The sequence below is a fragment of the Oenanthe melanoleuca genome, chromosome 4A, assembly GCF_029582105.1.
Source record: "Oenanthe melanoleuca isolate GR-GAL-2019-014 chromosome 4A, OMel1.0, whole genome shotgun sequence".
Classification (NCBI taxonomy): Eukaryota; Metazoa; Chordata; class Aves; order Passeriformes; family Muscicapidae; genus Oenanthe; species Oenanthe melanoleuca.
Window position 1 is genome coordinate 2,301,162 of NC_079338.1, and position 24,772 is coordinate 2,325,933.

Consider the following 24,772-nt stretch of genomic DNA (forward strand, 5'->3'; position numbering starts at 1 on the left):
TGTATTTTGGTCACTTTATTAAATGAGATATTAAATAGTTTAAGTTTCAACTACTAAAACAGCACTTTGAATGGTGAAAACACAGATAGTATATTGTCATACTTGAATGCTTCTTCTCTTTTAAAAACACATTTCCAGTCCTTATATATATTACAAAACAGCCTTATAGGAAGAGGGGACACCTTCTCTATAGTACTTAAGATATTTAATACAGAACTGAAAAGCCATCTAATAGAAACAAAGGCAAGTCTTCACAGCTGTATGATTTCAGCAGCCAAAGCTGGTTGATGGACTGAAACATTACTATACAACTGGGACAAAACATATACAATATCACAATACTAAGCAAAAACGCTTTACATCCAAAGGAATAAACAGGTTACAAAATGTGGATAATTTAGCAGGCAAAACTGTATTACAAGCAACATTTTTATTTGTCATCTTAAGCCATTTTTATCTAGTTAAAACATCTAAAACAAATATAAAAATGAGCTTTTTATTGTCTTACTGATGTATGTTCTGTCTTTAAGTACTGGTTAAAGCCTGATGTTATACTCAAAGCACATTGTTATGCAGCTAAAATGTCGAGTGAGAAACGTAAGCAAAGTGGTCCAGGTTTTACTTCAATGCTTATCTTGGATTCCTTCTTGTGCACTGGTCTTCTGTTATCCATAGGTTTGTCCAGGATGAAATAAAATGTGCCTTTCAATGTTGCCTAAAACTTCCACATTTAAGTCTTTGAGTTACTGTAAAACTCCATTTAACGTTCCCAGGTTTGGTAGAAATGACTTCTCTTATTCACAACACGTAGGAATATCAGTGACAGTTGCCCAGAGAACATTTGCCTTCAAATGTTTGTCTCAAAAGTCACACTTTGTCTCTTCTAGTGCCAGCACATCTCTGTCTGCTCCCTCCCCCAGATCAGAGTTAACTGTAGGGCTGGCAGAGCACTAGAACACACTGAGGGTCTTTTGTGGTGTCTTGTCATCAGAGTCCAAGACAGAGACTTGGGTGTGCAGCACCCAACCAACCTCTGTCCACGTCACAAACCAAGTGTCAGTCACACACTGACACATCATGGAACATCTGCATGTTTAGATGCAAAACTTGTCCATTCAGGGCAAGAACTCCAACTCCTGCAAGAAACTTCCCAGAAGCCAGGATGATTTTAGTTCATGCCAGCATCAGAAGAGCTCAGCACAATCTGGAGCCACTGCCTCCACCTGTCTCCAGAGCTCCACCACCACTTCCACATTCCTGCCACTTACTTGTGCCCCCGGATTACCAACAGGGTTTTTTGGGGGGTAAGAATCAACCAAACTCTATGAAAAGGAAAGCCCTATTTGTATTTAATAAGAACTTCACAAGCACAACAAGTGTAGGCAAAGAGAGTGACAATGGGATAGAATAAACCTGAAATTTATCTCTGGCTTATATTTAAAAAAATCCAAAACAGAACAAAAACAAAACCAAAATCAAACTCTTTGTGTCCTAACCCAAGTTTTCACACAACTGAAGGGATGGGGAGGAGTGCATGACCACACCTCTATCAATGAAGTCACTTCACAGTTCTGGCAGCTCTAGAAGTTGCTCCAGCACTTTCTCTGTATGGATTTTCAATGGGCAATGGCTGTGCCACGTTAAAGGGGGCTCTCTGCCAGGGTTTGAGCCTGGCCACCATCCCCCCTGTACCCCCAAAAGCCAGGAAGTGAATTGTGTTGGCCCTCCCCCATCGCCGGCAATGGGAGGAGACAGCAGCACCAGCGTGAAGGAGTGACCAGAAATGTGCTTTGTGCTGGACTCACAGCCAGGGCATCTCCCACTCCCACATCCCAGCTGCTGCTCCACCACTGAAAACAAGAAATGGCAGCAGACTGGGGAAGGCCCAGTCGTGTTTAAGGCTGGATGCACAGTTCCCTGTGCCTCAGAAGGTTCAGAGCAGTAGTAGTTAGGAATATTGCACTCAATTCTGTTTCAGAGAGTATTTTCAGCCCCTGCTCCATTCAGCACAGATGACCCATGAAGGAAACTAGACTAGTTCTGTAACAATGTTCCTACTAATAGAAAGAAATGGGTAAGCAGAAAAGTATTCCATAATTTGAGGAATCAACTCTAATCAAGAACTCAGCTGTTTACAATTCACATATGTCAGACTGAACATACAGACCTGCAGTCCTTCCTAAGCTTCCCAAAGCTTTGCAGCCATGAAAAGCAAGTGCAGGAGTTTAGACAGGAAACCTGTGGAGATGCTACTGTAACGGGAGGAACTTGTTTTCACTGAAAACAACTTGTTATCTCCTGTACTCAACATATGTAAGAAGATTCTAGGCAACATCACTGACAACAGGGAAAACATCATGTCCTATTTAAACAAAGCTGAAACACTAATATGGAACATGGTATTTAAGGGGAGCAACCAAACTATTCTTTTTAGTTTTTTTTACAGTTGAGTTCTGTTAGGCCATTGATTCCTAAAAAAATAAAAGTTCTTTCTCTGATTTTAACAATCCTTTAGGCTTTTAGTGCAAAATCACATTGATTTCCCTTGGGAAGGCCCTGGATTTTTGCCTCTCATTGGGGGTGGTGCTCGTTGTAGGGGTGGTGGCTGCATCCCACCAGACACTGACTGATACATTCCTCTCACGTCTATGGCTGGGTAGCTGGAAGGATTCATGATCAAATTTGGAGGCTTTGGCATCATGAGGTGGCCCATGGCTGCTTGCTGGTAGGACATCTGCTGCTGCTGCTGCTGGTTGTACTGGTGCTGGAGCCGCCTGTTCATCAGGATCCTCTGGACACAGCCGATTAACTGTGGAGGGAAAGCAGAGCTGGCTGAGTGCACCACCCGTCCCCCTGCTCCCAGGATCAGCTTCAGAGCTGGAATCAATTTGTTAGGGACAGCCTGGCTGGGGGAAAAAGCCCCATTGTTATCACCATCCCTAATGTGATGGCATTCAGCAGCCCATTACTGCAGAAACCATTTAGTAACAGCATTTAGGGCTCAGTTCTCCTGAAGACTTGGCTATTGTGCTGCAGGCAGCATTTAGGTGAGTTGCCATGGCAACATGTACTCTACTGTGAAATTATTCCCAGGTATAAGTTACATCATCATTTGTCAGGTACCATTCATCTTCCCTTTGAAAGTCCCGCCTGTGGACTGTCAGCGTTTGTTTGCCTTAGAGAAAACTCTTCCCTCTGACATCATCTGGGCAACTCTCAGATTCTGCAAAGTAATTTCAAGCTAAAACAACATTACCAACACTTTCTAAGATGTGTTTGCTAAGTGGCTGGCTGAGCTCTGGGAATCAGATTTCTCTTTACGCCTCATGACCTCGCAGCAAAGCACTTCAGCTCAAAAACCTGGCGAGTGCTTTTTTATGAACTTCTCCCTCACTGAGGCTGAGCAATGAACCCAGCACACTGCTGGCCATTCTGTGAGGGATATTTATGTGCCTAAACATACACTTGTAGCTCAGGAATGAACCCACACAAGATCCTCATTCAAACACTGACAGCAGGTAAATAAATGTAAGGTGTTTTACCATCTGCTGTTTCCCGAGGACGTCGTTGTAAATGGCTTCTCGGCGCTTCACATCCAGCTCCTGGCTTGCCTGCCTGTTCAGGGCCAAGGCCTGCACCTGGCTCTCTGTCAGGGTCAAGTTTTCTTTCCACTGAAAAGCAGAAAAACCCAAAATCTTCTTGGCACTGGTCATTTGAACAAAAGCCTGATAGTAACTGAGACCTGGTGTCATGTTCACAGTTGCACCAAGAGTTAAACCAGCCCAACTTCCAGTCAGTGCAAAACTGCTTCACCACAACGAGAACTAGGATTATTAGTTCTTCCAATTTTCTAAATGCTAACTGCCAATTAGCAATCCACAAAATTCAATAACTACTTGCCTGTAATTGCTATTCTGGCTTCTAGAAAAGCAGCATTTTCAGAGCATGGCAAATACTTACGGATCTGAACTGCCACTCCTGTGCCAGCTAAACACCACCAAGGGTTACTGAGGGATAAAGGTCACCACCAGCTGGAAATGCTGCTCATTAACAATGCCACTCATTAGCTGGATGGCCATTTGCAGTAGCAGTATGTTTGTTTGATAATGTTTCATGTTTTCCACTCCTGATTTAAGCCCAGGGTTACCCACTGCACTCACTATGGCTGAAATGATGTCTTCCAGGGGCTGGATTCTTGCTGCAGCCACACTGTTGGTTGCTTCCACCACCTTCTCTCTTCCTTGATTAATGAGGTCCTGAGAAAACACCAGAACATCAGTTATAAAGCACAGAACCACCAAACACATTTCTTCCCCAGCTTTCTTCATCTTTCTCTTGTACATACCTAGACTTCAATTGCCTTTCTGCTCTCAATTTGCACAAGTCAATGAGTCTAAGCTGCCACCCATCTGAATTTCAGCACAGAGCAGTTGAACAACATGTATAAACCTGGCAATTTGTAGACAGCATTTGTAAAAACCTATTTTTGTAGCCACAGGTTTTCAGACCAGCACAAGGATGCTAGAAACCCACATAAATTTTCTACCATACAAACTTGAAGATATTACAGTTTCAAAAGTGGTAATTAAAGCTTGCAAAGAATGCAGGTGATGTTCCAGAATCCCAATAATCTGCCCAGGAATAGGTTTATATACATACAAGCTAAACTTCAATAAAGCTACAAGCAAACTGCCCCCACCTCCCCAAACCTCCAAATTATTAAAAATATAAAGGTATTTCAGACTGACCCCCACAATTTATGACAGAAAACCCCTGCAGCAACACAGGCATGTTGTGCTCCTTACCTCCAGCTGTTGGTTACTCATTGCTGACAGAGCACCCAAATTGTAAGGAATATATGTCTGGGAGTTGAAGTTTGTGGGCATTGTGTTGGTCCCTGTTGGCATGTTGAAACGCATGGTCATGCCCTGGAAAACACAAAGTGCACTTGTCACCAACTCTGATCATTCTGTAATAACTACACAGCCAAAGCTGCCCCCAGAGAGAGACACAGAGGAACCCAAGTCTGAATAATCTCTGAGTTTAGCTTGTAAATATTTGATATAAAAATGTCCATGGCTTATTAGCACAGCTTAAGTTGGTTAAGATACTTTTTTTAGATTGAAAACTCACTACTTAATGTTGAGTTTGAGCAGCCTGTAATGAAATTCTGAAGAAATAAAATGCACAGTTTATTAGCAGGAATGTAAAGCTCATTGCCCGTTTGGATTTCTCATGGGGCAACTTCAGATTTTACTCTTTATCTCTCTCTTTTCCCTCCCCAAACCTTTTCATCAGTTCACTCAAGGTGGGCAATTTATACATCAATTTTTTTACTCTGTGGAAGGCTTTTGATGGTTCCTGACCCACTAAAATTCAGAAGGTAATTCTGGGTAACACCAACATATCTGAAAGAGAATTTCAACACTGGTGGCATCTCATGAATTTCCCTTATGACCCTGCCAAGGGTAAAGGCACAGCTTTTGTTTTAGCACCACAAAGAGCTTTGGTGCACCCCACACACCAGTGAGTGGGGATAAATCACTACCAACTGTATCTGATACAATAAAGGGCATGGGTCAACAAAATGGGAGCAGGGTTCCACCTTGCTGCAATTTCACTGATTCCTGTTGTATTATTAGGTGTTGTTTTATATGTTAAGGTGTGTGTTAGCTCTGTGTCACACAAAGCCCCTCACAGGGAAAAGAGGGATTACACAGGATACCAGTTGAGTTTTATCATAAATTAGAAAAAAAATACAGGTGTAAAAGTAACTTGTAATTAAAGTAACAAAGCAAACACACAGAAAGAACCAGCACTGAAAGAGCACAAAAGACACAGTATCTCCATTTTTCCTATGTTAAGATTTGCTTCACATATTTATTTATTGGTCTATTAAAAAATTTAATTATCCAAAGACAAACTGAAAAGGTAATTGTGACTCTAAACCCTGAAAGACTATTTTCATATATATAAACTGATTAAACAGCTTTACCTTCTTTTCTGCTTCATATTCTGCCCAGGCTGCCTTCCTCTCTTCTTCAGTGAGCTCCTCTTCCTCCTTATGGTCCAGGAGTGAATCATGCTCGTGGTACCCAACTATGTACTCCTTGTTGATCTGGAGCAGCTCTGCCAGGATTGTGTCCTGCTCAGAGGAGGAGATAAGGGAGGAGTCACTCAGCAGCTCTGCCCAGTTTGCTCCCTGTGTCTCCCTCCTGCTCCCTCCTCATTCCACACACAGCAGCTCTGAGCACTCCACAGCACAATAAAACTTGGAAACCATTTAAAAGTACAACTTTCCTCAGAGGGAGAGCAATGGATTAACAATCTGTTACAGAGATGACAGTCCAATCATTTAATAAACCACAGGAATGCACTCAGATTCCACAACAATAAATGCACCTAAAAAGAATGGAATGTGCTCAGTGGCTTTTCCTTTGCTTAGGCTGGAGAGCAGACAGGACCCATCAATAAATCTGCATTTATTATACATAAACAGCATCTCTACAACTTTCAAACAATGAGCAGCACTTTGGGATCAACATTTCCAATTTTTAAAAGTCAAACCTTTTTGTCTGAAAGTCAAGGTGATGCTGCAAAAGAATGAAGAAAAAGATCCCTACAGGACTATAAAAACTGCTCCTGTTGCATCTCAACATCTCCTTTTCTAAGGTCATCACTGAACAGGGTTTTTTACATGATTTGTGTGGCTGATGAGCTTCATGAATTGAGGCAGCTCCAACACACCTCAGCATTCAGGCTAAAATTCCTAATAAGAAAACATCACTGAACCTCTCCTGAGAGGAATCAGAGTGCAGGAGTGCTGAGTCCTCCAGCCCCAATCCTGCCCTCTCTGTGCCAGGTTTGCTCAGGAATCCAGCCCATCCCACCCTGGCATTTCATGATCCCAGCTGAACAATGGCAGAAGAACAGTACCCACAAACAAGCAGATTTCTGCAGCCACCCTGGGAACTGCTGTGGAAATCCTGACCTGTCACAGCAGCTGCACAAAGCTCTTTGTTTCTGCGTGTTTGAAAAGTTAATTACATTAACCAATTATCAATGAGCTGCTCTTTGTCCCACCCTTCTCCTATCTGGTGTGAATCACCAGCTCCTCCCAGCACAGCCCTCCAAATGTGCTTTAAATTACATCCAATTGGGTGTTTGCTTTTCTTTGTCTAAACTTTATTTTGCATTGACTTTAATGATGGGAGCTCGAAAAGGGGGATGTGGAATTAACTCATATTTAGTTCAATGTTACAGTAAAAAATATAATAAATTCACCTCACACATTAAAAAAAAAAATCAGAATAATTATTTCTTTGTTTAGCTTGTTGATAGAATAATGATTATCAGTTGGTTTGTAAGCTTTAGGATAAAATCTTGGTGATGAATGAAAATATGAAGTGAGACTGAAAAAGGGGTTTGAATTTTAAAACAAATATTTGTCTTTTTAAAATCCTGATAGAAATTAAATGCTATGGAAAGATCAGTGTATTAAAAAGGAAATCTTCCATGAAGGAATGCAAGTTATGCTGTAACTCACAGGTTTTTCCTCAACCAGCTGAACATTTAATACTAAAGTTAAAAATAAAAAAAAATTAAATATTCTGTTAACCAAAGTATCTGCAGAGCTGAACTCCAGAACTGTTCCTGAGGGATGAGGGCAGAGCTCTGGAGCTGGGGCTGTAGCAGCACAGGCACTTTTCCCTGAGAATCTCCACACCTTGAGGTCTTGTTGGACCACAGAGGGCAGAAAACTGCTGCTCCAATTAAAACTGGGCATGAAACTTGGATAAACTTCCAGGAAAACAACAGAATGCACATGTGCACTGTCATTTTCACAGAAAATAAATGCATTCAACATCTTCTCCCCCCCCTTAACAAGAAAACTGGTCTTGGACTCAAAGGTGGATGGCTGTAAAGCCATAATTCACAAGGATCTGATTTAAAATCAAGCAGGATTTGTTTCTTCACTCCCTGACTTGTAAAAGAACACAGAATTAATTCTCCTATCCCATTTAAAACACAAGAATTAAGTATTTGATTTTTCTTACATCCAGGAAGTTAAAAAGGAGTTTAGAACACATTTTAGAATACAATTTTAGAACACTTAGCTCTGAATTATCCCTCCTCAACCTACACAAATCCTGGCTGAAGGATTCCTGAAGATCCTCCCCTGTGCAGCCAGGCAGGTTTCTAAGAAAATCAATTATCCCCACAGGTTTTTCCACATTGATGCTCAGATGGTTGGAGAAAAGATGGAACACGTTTCCCTAATTCATGTTCCAGAAGGGGCCAGTTCTAAAAGCTGCATTTTCAAACCTCCTTGTCCCCATGTCCTGAGGACTCTGCTCTCCCAAAGCCAGGCTGGATCTCCCCTTGCACTCTAAAATAATGTAAAAGCACAAAAAAGTGGTATTTTTACCCTGCCCTCATGTAACAAGATCTCAAAGAGAATTCTTCTCTCTAAATGCTGTGTAATCATTTGATATTACAATAAAATGTGTTCCTATCCACAGATTTTTTAATCAATTTATCAAAATACTGTGTGTTGTCAAATTAATTGTTAAGGAGATTTATAACCAAGCTGAATCATGCAGCTTGGCTAAAATCACAATGAAATAAGGAATAGTCAGCTGAGTTCATGGCTGAGGAACCCTACACAGATGAATTTACTTTTCAGCCAACAAGCAAAAAGGAATTAGAAATTTGCACACAGCATGATCTTCAAAGGGACAAAACACCATCCACTAAAACCATGAAAAAATCCAAAAATAATTCCAGTGCCCAGATTTGCTCTATTTACAGGCAGGAAATGGTTAAAAGCTCAGATTCAACTTGACTCCCACAAACCTTACACTGATGATGGCATTAATATGGAATTAATATGTAAAACTGAGTGATGGGGCAGGTTTTGAGTTTGTAAACACATTCATTAACTGATTTATTTTTGTAATAGAAAACCAGAAACCTTCAAAATATAATTATTGCAGTGGCTTGATCAATGTTTCAAGTAAACAGATTTGGTTGCTTCACAAGTTTCTGAGCTATTTTTGTATTTTTTAAAATAAGTAGCAGCCATCAGCAAATGGTGATACATTGGCTGTTTTTGTTGAGGTACAAATGCACAAAGAATGAAATAACTAAGAATGTAAAAAAAGATAAAATACTATTAATTATGTAATATAATGCCCAGACACTGTAGAGTGACCAAACCACAGAAATTTAACCAGTTCATGACCACTCCCTGACGTGTTCCTGCCAAATGAAATATAAACTCACAGCCTAATCCTAAATATAAACTGACTTGGAGAAGAAGAATGAAATAATGGAACCAGTTATTTTTTCCCCTAATGCTTATTTTTAAGTGCAACTCTTCCCTTATCTCTACTAATGATCTCCACAGGAAGTTAAATAGGGAATTAAAACCCAAAGTCCTTGCAAAGGAAAACTGGATTAAGATGACTCTCACCTCCAGAGCCACCTCACAGATATGTCCTCACAAATTCAGGTTGTGCTGGGTTTCACCAGCACCCACTCAGATGCTAATTTGAATTTTCCATGGTTTCATGCAGTAAAACCTCTATTCATTCAAAATGCGTGAAAAAAGTGCCTCTGTTTGAAAGTTGGGTTTTCTAATGAGTATCTTTCTCTCATTACACAAAGGGGAAATTCCTCCCCCAGCTCATTACAGGATTTGTTGTATTTTTTATGGATTTGACTGTGTGTCCTGCCATTCACCTCCACTCCAAGCAGCCAGCACTGCAACACATTTAAACAGACCCAGGTTGTTTCTACAGCACAAAACTCCTGCTGATGGCCACCACTCACTTTTGGCAGCATGGGGGTGTCCCTCTTCTTCTTCTTCTCTGAGTTGGGGTCATCCAGCAGGTCTGGCTCGAAGGTGTAGAGCTCAGTGAGCTCGTTCATGGTGAAATGCCTCTCCACCTGCTGCTGGTCCACCACCCTGAAGGACAGCGACTGCTTCGTCACCTGCCGGTCGTAGATCTTGTCCTCCATGGTTCCCTGAGCACAGACAGGTAGGAAAAAACCCAAAATAACAACCCAGCTGTTCTCTTTGCCTTCTTTCCCTGACCCCTTTCAAGCCCTTTGTTCGCTGAGCAATAAAAGGAAAAACCTGCTGGAAGCAGCACAGCAGGAATTGTGCGTGGCACAGATGTCATCTAGCTGTTGACTAGAGGAAGAAAATTGGTCTTTTAGTGGTGTTTTGAAGAGATCCAGTTTTGCTTCAATTCCCCAAAGTAGGATTATGACCAAAAAATGGCAATTTTCACAGCATGTACCTTATTTTGCTGCTTTGAGCAGGCTGTAAAAAGGAAAACAGATACCATATCACTGTGGTGGAGGGGAGAGGGAAAGGGAGGCAGTCAAGTCTAATTCACCACAGCTGTGTACTAAAAAATTAGATCTTTGATGAAAAAAAGGAAAGTTACTTATTTTTTGGAAAAAAAAGATGACTGAGAAGGACAAGAACAGCACAGTCTGTTCTGAACAGCCTAATTTAAAAAGGGTATCGACAGTTCAAAAGTGCACAGAGAAAACTACAAAAATAAACTGAAGTCTGAAGAAAAACCCCATTTCTGACAGCAATGTGTCCCAGAAAGGATCTGCTTCAGCTGGGATGGAAAGAGTGACTGGATCAAGGGTTAAGTGCTACTGGGAAAGGTCTCCAGGCTCCTCTGTCACACCTGAGGAACCAGAAGATGAAGCAAGGCACTCCTAACAGAAATAATGGCCTTACCTAAAGCACAGATCAGTGTCCACTTGAGTTAATACCTATCTTTAACATCTGTAGGGTGTGATATGAGTTTTCAAGTGAGGACTGAATGCCTTTTTATAAAAATTAAGTGGTATCCATGTGGTTTTATAGCAGCTGGACCATCAGGGGCTGCAGAAGGAACTGTCCTGGGCAGGCTGTTCCCTAACACCACCATCCTCTGCAGGGACTGCTCCATTCAGGGCTTTTAGTGGTGTGCAAATTAAAAAGGCTGAGACTCCTGCTCTGAGTCTGGGTCTAGATGTGAATCCCTGCTGGAATTCCAGAATTTGGGTTACACAAAGTGTGAGATAAAGGGGACTTCACAGGGAATAATGTGTCACTTATTTTACCATTCTTTCCTTCATGAGCTTCAGTGGCCAAACGCTGCTCCAGATCAGAGCTGGAATGTGACTGCATCAACTTGGGCCACTACAAACTCCAACTCCAGCCCAAACAGGGACACTCCCCCCTGTGCCAGCTCCCAAATCTGACTGCAGGATAAAACAGCACAGAAACTGCAGCCAGAAACATACCTGAGCCAAAAACCTGTAGACAAACACAGGCTTGTTCTGGCCAAAGCGATAAACCCTGAAGATGCTCTGGATGTCATAGGAGGGGTTCCAAGAGGCATCAAAGATGATGACTCTGTTAGCAGCCACCAGGTTTATTCCCAGGGAACCTGCTTTGGTGGATATGATAAACAAGCGGCCTCTGGAACACAGAAGAGTTGCAAAATTTGAGTATTTTGGAAAATAACTGTTGTTCCTGCGTTGCTAGGTTACTGTGGAGTTGTTCATACTCTGAAATAACTCTAAAACTTCATTAAAATAATGTATTAAGCTTAAAACAGATGCAGATTTTACAAGGACAACACTTTTAGCAAAACACACACTCCCAAAAATATACATCAAGGCCTTTTGCAAATTAGCTGTTAACAAAAACTGGCAGGAAAGAAAAAGCTTTGGGGTTTGTATTTTCAAGCTCTAATGAAATTAGTTACATCAAATTAAACCATAATTTTAAACAGGCAGATTCCATGCCATTGGAACTCTTTCCTGGCCTGCCAACTTTCAGGGTAACTCTCAATGACACTGTCTCTCTGATATATCTGGGTTTATTGAGATTCAAGAAATCTCACTCAGGTTGACCCTGGAATCAGTTCTTGACAGACACCTGACAGAATAAACTATTTAAAAGTATTAACACTGGATTAGTTCACTTCTTAACTTTTTTTCCCCTGCACATTATTAATGACTTCATCATGATTACATACTTAATTTTTTTAAACAAATCTAGGAAGGTGAAGCTCCTTAACTTTATTCAGATACAAGTCTGTACCCTTCTATGTAAATCAGAGTTGAAAATCACATTTTGGAGGTGCAGTGGAGGGCTGGGAGCCAATTCTGGAGGCAGCTAAAGAGTTAATTTGCTCCTGGGTGGCCCAGGGACTGCAGCTTCCTGGCCACACCCTTCCTAGGTCCTTGCATCCTTAAAGTGATTGCAATAAACACACTGTCTCTTATTTAACTTGGTTTCAATCTAAAAGGCAATGAAAAAAGCAAGGAAACACTTGCAGTGTACTGCTGAGTACACTGGGATTAATCTGAAGTCAGAAACACATTGCTGCATGTTTTCTGTGTGAGTTCTGATCATCATTTACCTGGTCCTGAGGTCATTAAGCCAACAAAAGTAATAATAAATAGGGAACAAAAGAAAGAAAAAGGGGGAAATAAAGCATATATATCTCAGGAGAGATCTCACCTCACATTAGTTTCATCATTAAACTCCTCAGCCCATTTCTTTCTGGACTGAGCTGTGGTTGAGCCATCCAAGCGATAATAATCAATATTTCTGAACCATTTTCCTTCACCTGTAAATGCAACAGCCAAGTTAGGAAAATGCTGAGGGTGTAAATAACTAGACTGGTAACAACTGGAATTTAAAGACAGAAATTTATAATAAAAAAAAAAAAGTTTCTGAGGGTAAAATTAAATTTAATTATTTGAAAATACCTGAGTTTTTTTGGTGGGGGAAGTCCTCTTATTTTTCCCACTTTCTAGCTGTATTTATAAATTTGCAGAGCTATTTAACTTGGAGCCAAAGTTAATTTTAGAAGTCCCAAAGATGTTGTTACATCTCATCTTTAGGTGCTGTAGCACTAATTGCACTTTTCCAATAGATGCAGGCAGGTTCACATTACAGCACCAGTGTCAGTCAGTCTCCCACACAACCAGCACTGCTAAGTCAATGCTCCAAAGGAGATTTCAAAGGTCAAACTCATTTTGGAACTGAAATCCAGCAAAATCTTTGGGTTTGATTACCCTGTGAGTTAACAGCAACTTCTTGTCAGATTGGGGAAAAAATTAACTACAGCTGATGGAGGATTTTCTTCTCTCCCCAGTTCACAGTAACCTTCCATCTTCTCTGGCCATCAACGTGTATGTACACAAAATTAATATCCCTGAGCCATCAATCATAAAGAAAACAATGTTTTTGGGAGCAGCACTGCTCAATTCAATCCAGCATCAGAGGCAGATTGGTGAGATCTGTCAGGAAAGGTGAATCTTGCCATGACATATCATCTAATTGCAGAACTACCACCCAAAAGTCTTAAAACATTATCTCAGAATAAAGGCACAATTCCTCAAAAAGACACTTGGTATTGTCTGAGATGACAAAATTCAGAATAGGAAGCAACAGGCAGGAACAATAAATCTGTGAGAGACAGATACTGGAGATCTCCAGTCACCATCACTGAGCCACTTTTCCCTTTTCTCTAAGTGCAAACACGTGGAAGCGCTGGATCAGAGACTGGAAAGGAAAGGCAGACTTGAAGGAATTCTTCAATCCACATGTCCTGGGAATGAAACTCTGGCTAAGGAAGAACACCATTCTCAGGAGCTCTGGGAACATCCCAGTGAAAAATTCCATGCCATTTGATCATCACTAGGATAATAATTAATTCAATACTTGCTCCCTATGAAATCCACAAGCCAACCTGCTGCTGTACATGTAAAGCCTGAATTCACATTTTCCATATTTTCCATGCTGGTTTAAAGCAGCCTCATTTTCCTTCACTCTCTCTCTCCCCCAGGAGGAGGGATCAGGATTTGCCACACACCAGAACTGAACAAAATGCCTTCTCTCAGATGTGGACACTTAATCTGCTTAGGCTACAACAAGCATGGATGGCAGAGAGTGAAATCAGAGAGTCCATAATGGGCTCCTGCAGGAGAGCACAATAACCCTGCCAGCCTCAGGGACAGTCCAGAGCATGCAATATCCCAGTGAAAATACTAATTTCAAACCTATTCCCTGGGCACTGAATAGAGATTTGTGAAAGAGTTCTCAGCACTGCAGTTGAAGGAGACACTTACCTTTGTAGATAGGAGGTTTATCTTTCTCAGATTTCTCCCTGTTAGCCAGCTCCAAGAAATCTTCTATCAAATCCAGAGATATTAGGGACTGGCTGAACACAAGGCTGAAAAAAGAAACAGGGAAACACAGAATTCATCTCTGGAGTTATTTTAATTATTGTACTGCTTCATTCTTGCTCCTTCCTCCCTCTGATACCACCTTTGAGACAAACAGAGCAAGACTTCAGAGGAGCACATGCAGGTGTGGGAAGATCCCTGACAAAAATGAGTGTACCATGCTTGTCTGCTTCAGAAAACAGCCCCAGCAGAATGAAGAGTGGATGGGGAACACTGTCAGACTAATATATTCCTAAATATTGAATAACATGTCCAGAACTTACACTTTGTCTCCCAGCTCCTCTGCCATTCGAAGAATTTCAAAGAGCAGCACCATTTTCCCAGAATGTTCCAACACCTCAGCATCTGCATCAGTGACAAAATCTTTGTACCAGTCTGGAGCTGGGCTACCAGGATTGGAAGAGGATGTAGCTTTGCCTATTTAAAAAAAAAACAACAACAAAGAAAAATAAATAAAAATCAAAGATGAGAACACAGTCTCCGTTTAAAGGCTTTGAATGTCTGAACTACAGAACTGTTCCCTCATTATTAGATTTAACTGGTATGAAAAGAGTTAAACAGGAAAAGATAAAACAGCCTTTGCAGTATCAGCATTTAAGGGATGCAGAGACAGAAACTCACCCTACCCATAATGTAATTCCTTTTTAACACATTTAAGCTGTGTGTGTAAATCTTTTACATACACACCCTCCATCCCTTACACATTTACAAGATGTTGTCACTGGGATGGGGGCAAAAAAAAAGATTTCTCACCTGAACTGTCCCAGAAATTTTTAAATTACTTAGGGAAAGAGATTAGACACACACATAATAACAGAATCAGTAAATTATTTCTGTGATACCAGATGGAACACAAAAGCTATATTTTTACAAGCAAAAAACCCAAAACTTAAGTGTGCAGCTGTAAAAAGTTTAAGTAACAACTTTAAAAGTTGTATTCCTGCTGCAATGGATCTGCTTGCTCAGCATCCAATTCAAATTCCAGATGCAACAAATTATGACAGATATATTTCCTAAGCTTTCCATGAATCTTCCAGGTTATATAACTTTGTACTTCTGAATTTAAAAATTTCACTGTGCAGCTTCCCTGCCTCAAAACCCCCAAGTTCTAAGTTGATGCCCCTTGTTTTTTCAGGATAAATACATAATTACAAGTAGCAGGAGCTGTAGCTATGAATTAAGGAATTTGCCATTCTGCCATACAGCAGAATTCCTGACAGCTCTTTCAAACTGCATTTTGCAAAATGAAGCTGCCTCACATTTTCATCACTCACCTTCATCTGACTTTGTTGATGCAGGGTTGTTTGTAAGATCTTCTACATTTCCTTCCCCACCTCCACGAGATCTTGAATTCCAGACTTTAATGACTTCAACATCATTATCACTGCCACTTCCACTTGAGCTACACTCTTTCTTCACTTTTTTCCCCTTGGATTTTTTTTTCCTAAAAAGCAACATTATACACCCTGTTATTTTTTTTAAGTCCCACTGAAAGAAAACACTCTAACAGACACTTAAATTCAAAATAAACATTCACTTTATAGAAATCACTTCAGTTCTATAAGGGAAACAACACCAACAAACTAAATAAAAGTTCAATTACTTTGCATAATCATCAGAACTTAAGCTCATGGAGGTTTCATCAGAATCTGAAGCTATGAAGTCATCCATGCTGTCTTCATCAAAATAGCCCTCAAAAGAGAAAAAACAGAAATTATTAACTATGTTGACCCAGAAGCTTTTATTAAACCTTCAGCCATCTGCTTACTCTTCATTTAAACAATGGCAAGTCCTACAAAGGCCTGGCCTTGCAAAATGTTTTAAGAATGACAACATACCCAGCAAGAAAAATATGACAAAACCAGCAGCAAAATGACCCCGCAGCAACAAAGATTTCCATTAATTTGATGAAACTTTACCTAGAGTTTGGCAGAGCTTAGTTGGAAAGTTCTCAAGTGAGACTATTTTGATATATCTAATTTACCTTATTTTCTTTGCTAATATAGTCCAGCTGCAAACACCAAGGGTGAGTCCAGATTCTGCTCAACATCTGGAAATCCTGGAACAGTTTAGCTCCAGCTTTGCCTCTTCCACCTTCATTGCCACCACCTACACCTGACAATAAAGTTCATGTTTTAGAGTGAAGCCTGAAGTGAGTTTGCCACACTCAGCTCCCCTTTGAAGAGCCTGGCAGTGCAGATCTGAGTGTTCTTTCCAGCTGCACATCATACTGCAACATCTCTTGTAAAACAGCTCAAATTACTCACTCACAGCCATTTTTTCTCCTAGTTAAAGTTGTGAAAATTAGATTTTCTCCTTTTTCTTGATAATGAGAAACATGATTTTATTTTTTACATAAAAGCACATTGCTCCTCAGTACAGGAACAAACACAAGTCCTCTTAAAAAGACAGACAAGTCTATTTAGGCTTTGTAAAAGCAGCCCAAGGTAGAAAACACAAAATAACATTTCCATTTAGGTCTCAATGAATCTAACTCATCTGAGCTGCCTTTAATGACCTGTAATGCTGTAGTATTCTAGTACAAAAAAACATTTAAAAGCTTATTTGTTTGCTGTCCAAGCCCTTCAGAAAGTTGATTTTCACCTACCAACTGTGCCAAAATGCCCCTTACTAAATGCCATCAGAGTGCAGGCACATACCTGTCAAATGATCCAGGTAATACTGGTACAGCTTGCACTGGATCGGGGTCATCCGCACCTCGAGCACGTACTCGTATTTGGGGGGCAGGAACTTGGTTAGGGCTGTGTAATCCTTCCTCTGCAATTTTACAAACAGTGCTTCACTCACAAGGAACATGGCAATGACTCCTGAGGGCTTCAGGATTTGTGGTATCTCAAAGGACTGTGGATCACTGGTGGTGATTCTGGTGCTTTGCAGCCCCAAAGGAGGAAAACCAGCTCAGGAAATGCAATTTATGCAGGGACCCATCTGTTCCATTCAGGTGCTTCTTAGGCCTGCTAAGCCCATGACCAGTTCCAAGTCCTTGCAAAGTTCACTGCAACTCCAGGAGCTGCTCTGGGAACTGCTTCTGAGTTTTGTTTTTTTTTTAGAATACTAAAACTAGATGTTACTTCTGTTTTGGGTTTTTTTGACTCTGACACTACTCTGTCTCTCCACTCACCCAATGACCACAAGAGAGAGCTGCTCTCTATGGACAGGATCTGCTCTGCACAGGGCTGGGAGAAAATCCATGTGGGCTTCATCCAAAGCTTTTTTTATCTAAGGTGTATAAAGTAACAAGTTCTTCATCCTTTTGAATCTGAATAATTTTGCTTCTCTCATTTTCTGTTCTGATTCTCGCAGGTCAGAAAAAAAATAAGAAATAACTGACAAATTATGGACCAGCAACTTTCTGTATAGACTTTAAGGGAGTTTTTAAATGTGCATATGGAATTAAAACAGAATATTTCAGAGCAACTAATGTCCTACCTTACCACAAAATGTTCTTGTCTCCTAGTAGGAAATAGCTGTATCCTCTAACACTTGTATTTTAGAATATACTGACATTTGGAGAAAAAATACAAAGTTATTCTAGTCACAAATAATGCAGGGATCTAATAACCAGTGAAAATACTTAAGTTAAAAGATTTATGGAGCTCTCAAATCAGAAGTTTACAGGCCTCTGGGTGATTCATCAGAGTGAGACAAAAATAATTCTTCCCTGCTGTTAAATGAAGTAATGAGTCAGGGACAAACTGTTCTCACCTGAACACAGCCAGCCAACATCTCATAGAGGATGTGAGCACGTTTCTTCATCACTCTGACATCCACCAGAGTGGAGTCTGCACACTGCCCATTCTGGATGGGGTTGATGAATCGATTCCGGAATTCCTTAATTGAGCCAAGCAAATTCTCCTTAATGAAGTTAACCATGCAGTGATCTAGGAGAAACAGATCAGGCTTGAGTGGTTCAAAATGGGATTCATGCAAACAGAAAATAAAAGTGTCACATCTCAATACAGAGAAACCTAACAGGCAGCTGCACTGTTTCAAATGCTTTTCTTCCAATCAAACTAAATATATCTTCTGTGGTTGACAGGCAAAAGTGTACTGAAGGAAATAAAAGACAACTACTCACATTCTATAAGATTATTCTGCAGTGGTGTTCCTGTCAGAATTATTCTTCTCCTAGATCTAATAGAATTCATTGCCTTAGACACAGCAGATGCTTCATTTTTCAATATGTGTCCTTCATCACACACCACAAAGTCAGGACCTGGAAAGAAACAATATTAAATCTCTCCACAATATTTCATTGTCACAAAGACTCTGACAGCCTAAAGTATACAAAATTTTTTCTACCAATGTTACTTCAGGGTTTTTTAAAACTCTTTTTTATGTGTTTCATGGTGAGATTTTTTAGCATTGATTGAGTTCTCACTCAGCCTTTGCATCACCATTCAGAGTAGCCACTCTAGTAAAATCAAGGCTGTTATTTTAAAATCTTCATGGCAAGGATTAACCTCAGCTTTGCAGCATATTCCTGTTAAAATGGTCTATTCCTGCTGTGCATGGCTGCACCTCCATCCACCCTGTCAAAACTCACTAAAACTTCCTTCTCTCCAGCTTTAGGCTGCCATCTACTGACACTTGGGCAATCCCAAAACACCCAAAAACCAGGTAACCTGAAATTTTTCATTAAGGCAAGAATATCACTAGGGGGACAGAGTGCAATCAGAAGTCTTAGATAATATAAAACACAACCAGATTTGATTTGAATTACAGACAAGTGAATTGCCACCTTGCAGCTGAAAGTCAGCTCAGGAATGTCCTCAGCTTTCTTCCAGGAGATAAAATATCAGTCTGGTTTAAGTGAGCTGCACAAGGAATGTCAAAACCACACCACAACACATTCCCACAGTATGCAAAGCAACTCTAATAATAAGACAAATAATACTCAACTTGGCAGACAGACTTACTCTTAATTGTTTTCAGACTTAGCACAATTTCTGGAACTTCTTTCCTTGAAAATGAAGTAAAAGATATTCTAGGATCCAAGTAGTAACTCAGAATAAATGTTTTACCAGCTCTAAACCTGACCTCAGTTCCAGCACTCTCAACTCTGAAAGCAGCCCATGACAAGTTGCTGCACCTTGGAGAAAAGCCACCATTGGGTTCAGCAATTCAGCACTAAAAAGACCAATATTTGAGGAGCAAAGGAGGATTTGTCAGCCAGGACAGTTTAATCTTTTATAATTTACTGAGAATATTTTGTCTCAGACTAAATTCAAATTGCCTTGTAAAGAATAAAATTAATTCTAGGGCAGTGATCAACAACAGAGAATCAATTACACCTCTGACTACACACACATCAATGCCAGTCACCTTAATCATGACATTTATAGGTGATTTAAAAGAGATTTGAATCTTACATGTGAAGAAAAAGGAATCAAGAAAATATTTCTTTCCAAGCAAAAAACCCAAACAAAACAAACCCAAACTTCTGAAACAAGTCTAGAAGACAATTATGAAAATCCATGAGTTCCAAATGCACTTAGGCTTGTCCAAGCCAATGTTTTCTGAATTTTCCCACCTGCCACAGAAGCATTTCCCCATATTATTTAATGACTTGTACCTTCCCAGTTTTGACAGAATGAAAAACACTGAGTGATTACACACAAAGCCTTTCTTTAATTTTAATCATCTCTAGCAGTGACAGATCTCTTCTCTAGTCCTCATTTCATTAAAGACCGTGATTCATTCACATGAAGTTAAAGAAATTAAATTTAAAAACCACCTCAAAACCTGTTGTTTAGAGTAAGTGAATGACAGTAAAAATATTAAAAAACCCAATCTCAGCATTATTCATGGTTTGTTTGGCTGAAATGCAGCACTGATATCTTGAACTAACATCTTGGCTACAGTTCAGCAGCAGAGATTTTCATCCATTTGTGGGGTTTTCCCTTGTTCTTCCAAAACAGAAATGCAAATCATTATGGACAGAGCATTCCTCAAAATATGATAAAGGAATGTAAAGCTTAAAGGGACCTCAGGGGATCATTTAGATCATTTTCTCCATCTCAGATAAGGGTTATGAGAATGGGGCAGGTCTGACAGAAGTGGAAAACTCCACAGCCTCACTTGCTAAAACACAATTTGCTACAAATCTGAATAAATTCTGCTCTTTCCTTTCTCTTAATCAAGTAAAAACCAACTGACAACACTCCTTTCAATAACCAGCTCTTAAATGGTGGAAAATTTGTCAGTTTAGTTGGTTTTTTTCTAGGCTAAAAAGCCCTACTCATGCAATCTTTCCTCTGAAACTTTCATCTTCTCACCCTTCTTACTGTACTTGCACATGTTAATATACTGAAATACATAAAAAATAGATATATATAGATAGATACACACAGTTCTCTTGTTCCTCTGAAGTCTACAAGAACTTTACACAACTGCCAATTTAAGAGAAGTCTTCAGGTTAAACAGCAGCAGAATTTTTGTCAGTGATCAATAACCAACAGCCCTTCAGCAGTGGCACAAGGCAGCCTGGAAAATCCTGCATGTGTATAAAATCCTGTCATTCTTCCACATAGCAGAGCTGGTTAATTAATGAAATCACTTCTCCACCCATAAACTTTGGCTAAACCTTCCCCCTCTCTGCTCCCCCTGACAGTGAAACAAAGCTTCTCCTATATAGTGTCTTATCCCAGCAGTATTCACCAGACACATCTCATTAAATTAGCAGATAAATCCCAAATTTGCAGCTTTTTGAGTAGGAAGTGCTCCCAGAGGCCAAGGTTTCCCTATTTCCAGTCCCAGCAGAAGCCTACACACGATTTTCTCCTGCACTGGAATGTTCAACTGTCCATGCTGACCCACCAAGAGAGCAGGAAACAAGTGAGAATCTTGCAATGCAGATTCAGCCAATCCAAATGGCTCCAAAAATTAATGGTTAACAACACACAGACACTTCTGTCTTTCTGCAATTAGTTAAAATAGAGAAAGGGATGAGGCAACATGAAATGCCCTCAAGTTGTGCCAGGAGAGGTTCAGGCTGGGTATTAGGAAAAACTTCTTCACTGAGAGTGGTTAAGCATAGAAGGAACTGCCCAGGGAGGTGGTGGAGTTTCACCCTTGAAGTGTTCCAAAAATGAGCAGACATGGAAGATAATGTTTAATTCAGTGGGCATGGCGAGTCAGCATTCCACCTTGGAGGTCTTTTCCAACCTTAAAGTTTCCATGATTCTACAAAAATAATTGAGGAGTTATTTCAAGATAGACTTTCCCAATGGTCTGATTGCACTCTACCAACTAGTCCTGGAAGAGAACAGAACAAGCTGCATGTTCATATGGAATTATTCAAAATCTGTGAGGGTCAATTAAAATGACACAAGTCCATGACCTAATCCCAAACACTGCTCTGTCCCAGTGTCTGAAGAGGTCTGGAAGGAGAACAAGAACACAGGAGGATGTAAAAACCATGGGATGGAACAGGGAAGGTTACACCAGCCACTGTCTCCTCCTAACATCCCCAGTCCAGTATTTTTGGGGTTACACAAACACAAATCCATGAAGGGACAATGTTGCTGTAACAACCCTTATGTTTGCCCTCCCTTACATTTTCCACCAGGAAAAAAAAAAGCCCCACAAAACCAATTACTGTATAACATTTTATTTCATCACTGCACCAGAACAAGACCCACTAAATACAAAATTACTGTTCTGTCACCATTACTTTGAGACAGCAATTCACACCTTTTCTCCATTAGCTTTCACTTCCTTGACAATATCCCAAATAAATGAAATATACTGAGAAAATCAGATACAGAATAGCACTGACAAAACAGGGTCCCTCCCCTCATTTTTGGTTTGTTATTGGAGTGGTTTTTTTGTTCTTAATAACTACATCCTAGGTAGGAGGAGTGCAAGAAGTGTATTTCCTTCACTGCTTAAATAATGTGTGTGGAATCAACACATTATATATCAACAAAAATACTTAAGACAGTTCATCAGCTGCTGGACAGGAGCTTCCCTGACTCCACAGCCATTGTATGACTTAGTTAAGCTGGCAGAAAATTAATTAATGTTTTAGCTGCTCCAACAGCCTTTCTGAAGAGCTGGAGATATCAATTCCACTTGGCCAATGCCAATAATTATAAAGTTATTTTTTCCCTTAGAATAAACTCTGTCTATTAGAACAGAATTCACAGCCCTACTTTAGTGGGAACCTTCACAAAATCAAGCTCAATAATTACCAATCAGAAGGGGGAAGAAAAAAAGAAAATCAATCACATACTGTCATGTAAAGTCCAGTCAGATAACTAAAATCCAAGAAAACCCAGCTCCACTTACTCTGCTTTCCAGACCTGCATTCTCAAGGAGAAATACCAACAGTACAGCAAAGTTGTAAAAACTTCTAAAACCAGTTTTTAAGACATCTTGCATAACCCTAATTATTTTCAGGTATCAGCTGCCAGTTCAGAATTTGGAAATTTTGGTATTTTGATGAACCTTCCTAATCCTAAAATTTTTTTAGTGACCACCTGAGAAATCATTTATATCAACTTGGAATATTTTCAAGCGCTTCCATACATGTTGACACAAGTTTGCTAGTTCAGCCCAGCTCAAACCAGACATCTGTTTCTCAAGACTGAAAAAATAATTAACTGCTTTATCTGCATTCCCTTAATTAGCACTTCATTAACACTTGTTGTTTCACACTTCTAAGGTACATTGAATACTATCTTCGTTTGTAGTTGCCCCCTTAGTGGTAGATTTCCATTAAGGACAAAACAGCTTGTGGTTGTAACAAATTAGCAGATTAAAACAGCCCTGGGTCCCCAACAGATACCTCCAATTTCTTTGCAAAGGAAGCAAAGCCAGCAAATAAAAAAAAAAAAAAAAACTTAATAGGAAAAGTTTCTAGAATATATTCCTTGTATTTAATTTAATAGAAAAGACTGTTATAGAATTCTATTTACAAAAGCAGATGGAGCTGATTCTGAACAAATTTCTGTAAGAGCAAAAGCCAACAAAGATCTGCTGAATGTTACCAAGATTATTTATTTTCTTTGCTCATATACATAAACCTAGAAGTCCAAACTATACAACCTGTATAAATTTCCACTTACCTGGGTCGACTAAAGCTTTATTAAATATTTCTTTAAGTTTCCTACTCTTCACATTCCTGCCTTGAGCCAGGTTTCGATACATCTCGTAGCCAATGATCATCACACCTCCCTCATCCTGCCAGTGCTGCAGCATGTAGCTCCTCTCCTGAGGCCTTTTCACAGTTGCCAGCTCATAGACCTTCCAAAAAGGAAAAGAACCTTTTAATTCCTCTTAAAATATTCAACAGTGGTCTAATTTTTAATACCTCTGATGTATTATACAAGTAGATTTTTCACATAGTTAAAGCACATTTCTTAGCCTTTAAGTGGTGGAGCTTCCCAATTATCAAATCATCCAGTTATATCAGGAAGAAATCTTTCTAAGCCTCTTACATCTAGTTTTTCCTCATCTTCTAAACCTTCTTGCCATTTTTCAAACTCATTCAGCCAGTTCAAGGCAGTGTTGAGTGGACACACAACCAGAGCTGTCCGAAAATCCAGTTTGTCACACAGCAAGACTGTGTGGAGAAAACTTACTACCTGCAAGAGAAAAAACAGGCAGAACAGCAAATAAACACTAGGAAAGAAAGATAAATGTTATCTATTCAATCATGTAATTAAATTACCAGCAACAGCCATGTTTCAATATATTTTTGGTTAAACAAATAGAATTTTTGATGAAATTTTGATACAGGTGTATTTGGAGTTCATACACTCCTTACTCTGTGTTCCAGGGCTGCACACATCCTTCACCTACTGAGATACTTCTGAATTGCTGAAGGATTTCATAGAAACCCTCCCTTGACATTTCATCAGTCATTTTCACAAATTAAACTTCTATCAAGTACTTTTTAAGATTTCTCCCAACATTTGTCCCAAACACAAAATAAATTCACTGTCAAGTTTCTTAAAAGTGAACTTCAGTCTTAAAGCAATTTCCCATACTTTTTTCAAGGTATTTAGAGGCAAATTCTCTCAGCAGAGCTCTGCAGCAGTGTTTTCCAAGGATTCACCACAACAATTCACAACAAATGGCATCACAGAGCACAGCAGTGACTGGGAAATGGACACACAGAGAAAAAACAACCACCTCAGCTTCCAACACCAGCCTTCAAAATGGTTTACACTGACAGATATTTCTAACTATGGCTTTCTTTGATTATCAAGAAGTTACAGCCAAAATTACTGTCATTAACACATCTGGATCACTATAAAAATATCTGCTGCTCTAAGTATTTTATCAAACTACATGGTGTGTAAAGTGTAGGTGGAAAAAGTCCCCTACACAACAGCACTGCAAATCTCCACTCAAAGGTGTGATTAACTCAAGAGCCACACCACCTAAGCTAGGATCAAGTTTGTAAAAATGCACCCTCCAAAGGTGATTTTTGAAGTGTTCTGTAGAATTGCAGACTGTCAAAATA

At 39.8% G+C, this 24,772-nt stretch overlaps 1 protein-coding gene across 1 annotated transcript in view; it reads right to left on the reverse strand.

Annotated features, from left to right (window-relative positions):
- ATRX (ATRX chromatin remodeler) overlaps positions 1 to 24,772 on the reverse strand; it is a 65,782-nt gene continuing 41,010 nt past the window's right edge. The window contains exons 18-35 of the mRNA XM_056491017.1: positions 23,742 to 23,888; positions 23,370 to 23,547; positions 18,377 to 18,514; positions 18,004 to 18,179; positions 16,938 to 17,055; positions 16,262 to 16,392; positions 15,881 to 15,969; positions 15,552 to 15,721; positions 14,541 to 14,694; positions 14,161 to 14,264; positions 12,545 to 12,653; positions 11,317 to 11,494; positions 9,835 to 10,029; positions 5,996 to 6,145; positions 4,806 to 4,928; positions 4,161 to 4,256; positions 3,543 to 3,671; positions 1 to 2,809 (exon numbers count right to left, since the gene is read on the reverse strand). Of these exons, the coding sequence (XP_056346992.1) occupies positions 2,531 to 2,809; positions 3,543 to 3,671; positions 4,161 to 4,256; positions 4,806 to 4,928; positions 5,996 to 6,145; positions 9,835 to 10,029; positions 11,317 to 11,494; positions 12,545 to 12,653; positions 14,161 to 14,264; positions 14,541 to 14,694; positions 15,552 to 15,721; positions 15,881 to 15,969; positions 16,262 to 16,392; positions 16,938 to 17,055; positions 18,004 to 18,179; positions 18,377 to 18,514; positions 23,370 to 23,547; positions 23,742 to 23,888 (2,664 nt within the window). The 3' untranslated portion in view covers positions 1 to 2,530. The remainder of the gene's footprint in view (positions 2,810 to 3,542; positions 3,672 to 4,160; positions 4,257 to 4,805; positions 4,929 to 5,995; positions 6,146 to 9,834; positions 10,030 to 11,316; positions 11,495 to 12,544; positions 12,654 to 14,160; positions 14,265 to 14,540; positions 14,695 to 15,551; positions 15,722 to 15,880; positions 15,970 to 16,261; positions 16,393 to 16,937; positions 17,056 to 18,003; positions 18,180 to 18,376; positions 18,515 to 23,369; positions 23,548 to 23,741; positions 23,889 to 24,772) is intronic.